Source organism: Balaenoptera physalus (genome assembly GCF_965194825.1).
Source record: "Balaenoptera physalus genome assembly, chromosome: 4".
In the NCBI taxonomy this organism is placed as follows: domain Eukaryota; kingdom Metazoa; phylum Chordata; class Mammalia; order Artiodactyla; family Balaenopteridae; genus Balaenoptera; species Balaenoptera physalus.
This window is the reverse complement of record NC_138891.1, coordinates 142,102,589-142,109,489: the sequence shown is the minus strand read 5'-3', so window position 1 is coordinate 142,109,489 and position 6,901 is coordinate 142,102,589. Positions and strand designations below refer to the sequence as shown.

The 6,901-nt window shown below is 47.6% G+C and overlaps 1 protein-coding gene across 1 annotated transcript in view; it reads left to right on the top strand.

Annotated features, from left to right (window-relative positions):
• Positions 1-1,728: 1,728 nt before the first annotated feature.
• Positions 1,729-6,901, top strand: part of DSCAM (DS cell adhesion molecule) — a gene marked incomplete at its 5' end in the record, with an annotated part of 741,397 nt that continues 736,224 nt past the window's right edge. Inside the window, one exon of the mRNA XM_082458757.1 lies at positions 1,729-1,771. Coding sequence (XP_082314883.1) covers positions 1,729-1,771 — 43 coding nt within the window. The remainder of the gene's footprint in view (positions 1,772-6,901) is intronic.

Below are 6,901 nucleotides of genomic sequence, written 5' to 3'. Positions count from 1 at the left end.
TGGAGGAGATGGATGCGGGAACAGAAATCACCCCATTACCTGCCTTCCTGGGCTGCGTTTAGGAAAGCCCAGAGCCTGAGCACCCTGGGCGTTCAAAGCCAGAGGACACTGGAGAGTGTGTAGGGCAGGGTTGGGCTGGCAGTGGTGAGTGGGCTGCAGCACGTGACCACCTGCAGCTGCAGAGCGATGGCGAGCCTGCAGCATCATTGGCTCAGCTGGCCCTTCCTCATACACAGGGCCTGGCCATCTTGTGCCCAACTCTGGTAAAACACCATTTTGTTTCTGCCTCACCATTTGCTTTTCCTGTTATTTTGTGAGCTGTTCTAGGTGTGCTTAATTCCTGTTTGTATTTGGAGGGGCGTGTGGAGCTTAGGCACAAGGTACCCAGTGCCCAGGAAACCCAACTTGTTCCCCATGAGACCTCCCTGCCCCCTTAAATGCTTCTCCTCAGTCTTTCATGCCTTGCCCCTGAAATTCTACCTGGGATCCTAAATTGGGTGCATTCCAGCCCTTTTGGTAGTTATTTTGCAAAGTGATGGAATATGGATGCATGCGCTTTTTCAAGGTGTTATTTAGATATTATTATGACTTCAATGACCATACAGAACATTCAGGAAATGTTGTCATATTGGCTTTTCACAGTAATGTGGATGGGTTATATGTTTGGAATTACTCAAATTATCAGCAATTTTAATCAGGTTTTTTTTTTTTTTTTTTTTGCACCATTCAGAGAGCAAAATTAGAATTGCCTATGTTTGCAGTCTACCATATATTTGAGATCATTAAAAATTAGCCCGTGAAACCATAGAGATCTTTATAGTAGCAGCAGGATTTGGAAGTTGCATTTCTCTCTAGGCAAATGAACTGGACTTTTATGACAGTAAATACGAAAGCTAAATTCAGCTGCACATTTTATTAAAACTGCTGCCCTTTCCTGGTCACCTCTGCTTATCTGGCAACCTTCTAGAATAGTCACCCCTGGCCATAATCTTATTAGCAACTGGCAAGAAAATAACTAAAAATAATGGGCTGTTGAAATGATTATTTAAACCTCGAAGAAATGCATCCCGATGACTGTGCGTGGCTGTGAGGTGCCTGCGCTCTCTCCGGTCCTGCCTCCAGTTCGGTTCCACTTCTCGGCTGCTGCTTTAAGACTGCAGAGCGCCCCAGCGGCCAGAGGCAGGGGAGGGGGTCCCCGCTCGCCTCCGCTCCGCTCGCCCGCCCGCCCGCCCGCCCGCCTCCCAGCCAGGGAAGGTTAGCGAGGGATCAATGTGATCCGGGCCGCAGGAGAGGAAAGATGAGCCCGCCCGCCCGCCTGCTGCCTGGATGCGGAGGCTGAGGGCCGACGCACGGGAGGCCGCTTGCTGCGCAGTCGGGGCGCCGGGCGCCCGGCATGAGCTCACGCCCGCGTCTGCGGCTCCGTCCACCTGCCGACCTGCCGGCGGCCCGCTGAGCTGACGGCGCACCTGGGCTGCAGCCCCGCCGGCCCGCTCTGGCCGCAGCGTTGGGCGCGGCGCCCGGGAGCAGGTGTGCAGGAGCGCGGCGCGCGGCGAGCGCAGCCCTCGCCCCGGAGCCCGGCCGCGCCGCGTGCCCGGGCAGCTCGGCAGCAGCGGCGGCGGCGGCGGGCGGGCGGCGGCGCCCGGGCGGGTGGCGAGCGAGCGGAGCCGGGCGGAGCGCGGGGGGCGAGGCCGGCGCGGCGCTCGCGGGAGGCCGGGGTGCAGCAGGGGCATGTGGATACTGGCTCTCTCCTTGTTCCAGAGCTTCGCGAATGGTGAGCCTTTCGGTTTGAGATGAATTTCATTTCTTGTATTGACCGGAGTGTGGGGGGATTGGATGCACGGTTGAAGTCTTTCCCTTTTCCTCGTCCGTCTGGGTTGAAATTTGCAGGCTTTTATTTTTTAAAAATCTTATTTATATTTCTTCGGGGAGGAGAGGAGGCAGTGAAGAGAGGAAGGGTGAAAAATTGCTCTGTAATCATTTAAAGGCGCTTACCTAGCAAAGTGACAGCTCCGAGCTAACTCCTATACTAGATAGCTACCTCATTCAGAGTAAACCGGGTTTGCTGAGAGGAAGAGAGACGGAAAGATCGCCAGTTTGACACACCACAGCCTGCAAGGGACATGACATTCCAAGTGCAGGCAGGTGGAGGGGTCAGTTAAGAGCGTCTGCCTTCAGATTCAAAGCTTTTAAAACATGTGCTTTAATTCTGCTGCAGTTCATCTCCAGCAGCAAGAAAAGCCTTTAAGAAAGATCTGTCCTTCTACCACCACCACCCCCCTTTTTGGTACTACAGAATCCCCACAGTCATTTATGTAAAAATATGCACCGTAGGCACTGATAAGCATTACATCATCTGAAATGTTGACAGATTCTTTAAAACACTTGTATACTTGTAAAAATGAAGTCAGTGACTGTTGCAAATAGCATTCCTTTCCTCATGTCCATCCAATATTATATCTTGAAATGCTTTCTTCCTGGGTATTTGAAAAGCCATTGCTCTTGACTGAGTCAGATCCAATTAGTAAGTGTGACTGCACCTTCGGTTGCCTGTCACCGCGTAAATATGAACTCGCATGTATGAATGGCTTCCTCTTATCTGGGAATGAGAGGAAATTGTCATCATTTGGCATTGCCTGGGAGTAGCTACAGCTTGAATTCCCATTTCAAATTTCGGAACACAAATCTGCATAAAATGTATGACTTGCTGACAGTTAAAATTAAACCATTAAGCAGAATCCCCTACCCAGGAGGGAGAGAGAGGGAGAGAGAGAAAGGAAGGAAATCTAGCCCTTATGAGAAAATACCAGAAGCCAAGGGGAGGCTGTAAGATTTTCCTGGAAGATGCACAGGGCAGCTCTGAGTGTTAGCTGCACAGAGGTGCATTTTCTTTGCCTACCAAGATAGTACTTAAAGAATCAACACACCGACAGGCCAGAGGAAATGCATAAACTTTGTAAAATTAAAAAAAAAAAAAAAAGATGACTAAGGAAAGGTAACACTGCAAGAAGGAAATCCTGAAATTAACATTAAAATGATGCTTTGCTCTCTAATATAACCTAAAGCAAAGTGTTCAAAACTTTCATTTTGAGATTTCCTAGCAGGAAAGAATTGCAACAAGTTCTGACATGACACCCATCTTTCCCAGAGGGCACTATACCTCTTCTGCAGCCTCACGGGAATTTACCTTGGGGGATAGATCTGCTTTAGCTAATGTGTGGTGATGCATCAGGAAAGTCGGCCCTTTATGCTGCTTTTCTAATGTGAACTCAGAGAAAATGTAAAAATGCTCACATACGTGTTCCAGCGCCACAAAGCATTGATGGCCTGTCTCACCTGTCAGGGCGTACATCTCTGGGCTTCTCAGAAGGGCCTGGGTTATGGGATGAAACATAATTTCCACCCTATTGGGAAGTATGTATTTCAGGATGAGGAAAGAGGTTGTGCTTCTGATTGTCAGTCAGTTGGTATCTGTTTTACAGTTTCATAGTTACATATGACAGAAATAGGTCTGGTACAGTCTCTGAAACAGAGATGCTAAAATGTGTGACTATTTTTTTTTTTTGAATCAGTTTTACTAAAATAATCATGATAGAGTCATATATAGTGAGAAAATTGTATAAAACCTCAAATAATCTGCTCTGTGGAAAATACGTGCAAAGGCTATGTGTGTGCATTTATACTGAGTCCTAGAGCATTATCTCCTTATACCTTTTTCAGGACCCTTAAAATTGATTGATAACCACCACTATTGATACTATAATGAATACAGGTAGATTTCACAATATGAGATATAGATTGTACATGCAAATGAATATTTTACTTTGCTGTATTACATGTTCTGATCCTATCTACCATAAGGATATGGAATCTCATGTAAAAATGGCCCTCTCTTTATATGATGAAGCATTAAAAAAAAAAAAAAAAAAGGCCTGACTGTAGAGCTTTGGATTCTTTTCATTTGTGGGGGGAACTGGCTTTAAAGAGTTTTCAAGGAATGATGTTCAGTGCATACTGTGGAAAGGATCCTAAAATAGATAGTCATGTCAAAATAAAATAAGAGTCCACTTTGGAATGATGCCTGTTTATAGGACCATATTTCAAAAATGTGAAATTAAATGGTTCTTACCTATCTGAATGAGACCTGAAGAAAATTGAGAGTTTTTTTTTTCAATAATGTCATATTTTGGTCTACCTTAATTTTGAAAAATTCCTGAATGTATGTGATAAAAAAATCTATGAATTCTAAAACTGACTACTGCTAGGCCTGAAACATCAAAACGTCTGACATGATTAAAAAAATATAATTGTAAAAGATTATGCAGTTTGATATTTTGGGGTACTCATAAAATGAGAAGCCCACAACGTATCAGCATTTTAACAGTAGACAACGGCGTTCTTCCTACTGATGTAATGGGATGTACATTTATTTCTTAAGGAAAGCATGGCTGCTGGACAGGCTGCAGACAGTATTCAGGGCAAAACATAGAAGTCAGAGAACAGTCCCTTCATGGGTTAAATCCTTGAATGAATTACCTCACCTGATCAGGTGGAGTCATCATGTTTTAAAGCAGTCAACTTGTCCTGCAATGTTCTGGAAATACTCTCAGGGAGCTTCAGTTACTGTGCAAGGGAATGGGGGTCCCTATATGTGCAGATATGTCTCACAGCCTTTCCTTGGGATGGGATCACACTGCACCGTGTTTTATCACAATTTCTTTTGACTTTAACTCTGATGAGAATACTCTAGTTTACAATTCTTGTTAAAAGCATAGGTGGGCCTAATAAGCAGATTTATTCTATATAATACATTTTTGCTAGTATCCTTGATTTCTGTTGTTATGTACACATAGGTCCCTGACATCATCCTTTCCTGAGCCATGCAATTCTGGGCTTTGCCGCTTTGCCATTTTCAGGGAGCTTGTGGAGCTTAGAGAGGGTGGGTGTTGGGAGAGAGAAGGGTGCTTGTCAAAAAGAAAGTGGGCTGTGCAGCACCTTTCTGCATCCCCTGTCATCTCCACAGGGAATTACGTACCGCAAACTTAACATTTTATTTAAATTTAGGAGCAGACATTTATGAGTGCAAATGCAGCTTCAGGGTTTTAAGGTGATTTTTATTTAATTCATGTAAATATGTGGAAGTAAAAAAAATGTTATCAGGTGAGTAATTCCAGGGCTTGCTCCCCACTTCTCCCTCTCCTATTTTTATTAAGGAGATTTAAATTCCACCCCAGAATTATAGGGTTCATAAAAATTTTCTAGGTCTCTTAAGCTTGGGTGCCCCTACAAGATGCCCTGTGTAGGAAAACAAAATGCCATGCAGACCTTTATTAAATGCCAGCCGATCCTTCTCCACTTCTTACTCTCTCCTGAATGCCACTTTGGTGTGACCGCAGTTTGTTGCTGTGAATCAGTGACTCACTGGGCAGAACTGGTCCAGTACAGCACGCTGATAGGGGAAAATAATTGTGACCAAGAAAAAAAAAAAAAAAAAAGCCAATCTAAATCCCTGATTCCTGGACCTCCATGTAGCTGTCAAAGTGTTTTATCACTGATGTGTCTGGGATGAGATGCAATGAGTATTTCATAAAGAGACTCAATGCAATGGGCATTGAAACTCCATGTAAAGGAGAGAGAGAAAAACCCAGGGAAGGTCATTTTATAAAAACCTAAGAACACTGAAGGAGACTGGAAATTTATGTTTGAAAAATAAAACGATGGATTTCTCAGTGGATGCACTTACAAAACTATGGCATCCAAATTTCACAAAATTAGCTGAATCCTACGGCTGAGATTATGAATGCGCCTCATAAATAATTAACAGGCAGTGGAAATAATACAGTTAGCATTAGGTAGGGCAGAGCAGTCGGCAGCGCTTCCAGAGGCGAGCACTCCCGCGTTCTGGGTCCCCTGGGTGTTTGGCGGGGCGGCCGGAGGCCCCGGGCGTTCGCAGGAGGGCGCTGTGTCTGGGCATTTTCTTGGCGCTGCGCTGTCGCGCACGCTGGCTCCCGGGACCAGCTCCATCGGCGGCCTGGGAGATGGTGAGGCGGTGCTACCTTCATGTCAGTTGTGTCCCTGCCACAGGACACTAGTGGGCGGCAAACCTCATAAGACTGGTGCAGCCAGCCTTCAGCGGGCCGACGAAGTCGCCGCCTCCGAGCAGCGGAGCTCTGCGCGGCGCGGCGGCCGGAGGCTCTCCTCCCCGCGGCTTCTCAAGTTCGCCGGGCCCAGCCTCCCGGGTCCCGGAGTTCAGCCCAACAGGAGCCACGAATGCAAAGGCTACGGCCGGCGAGGCAGGGTCCGCCGTCTTTGTTTCCAGTTTTCCCCAGGAGGCCGGTGCTCCCAGCAATCTGTTGCAATCTCGAAGGTGCAGAGAAAGGGAAAGGCGGTGTCCGGGGCTGGTGGGCCCGCGGACCGTGCGTTTGCATCCCGCCTTCCCTCCCCACTGGCTGGGGAGCCCGGCCCCGCGGGCGCCTCCTCTCGGCGGAGGTGGCCGCTCGGAAGCAGCCCCGCGCCTGATTGGCTGACCTTCCAATGTCATTGCGGGAGGCCCAGCCCGCTTCGCTGCCGCTGCCGGGGACGGGGGCGAGGCGGCCGCGCCGCTCCTCTGCGCTCCGCCGTCCATCCCCGCGGCCCAGGACCTCCTCCTGCTCCCCCGGACAAACCGAGCAGCACCTGTTCGCCTGGACCAGGTGTTAATCCTTCACATGCCACAGAGCCGGGCACAGAATTTCTCATTTTAAATTCTCATCTTCTCTCTCCTGCCCCTCCCCCCATATTTTATTACTTTTTTTTCTTTCATGTTTTGAAAATATGAAAACACTCAAAGTTGCATTTCCCTTGTTGGATTTATGGGTTAAGATGAGGCACGGGGAATGGAAGGTTGCAGCAGCCCGACTTGTAC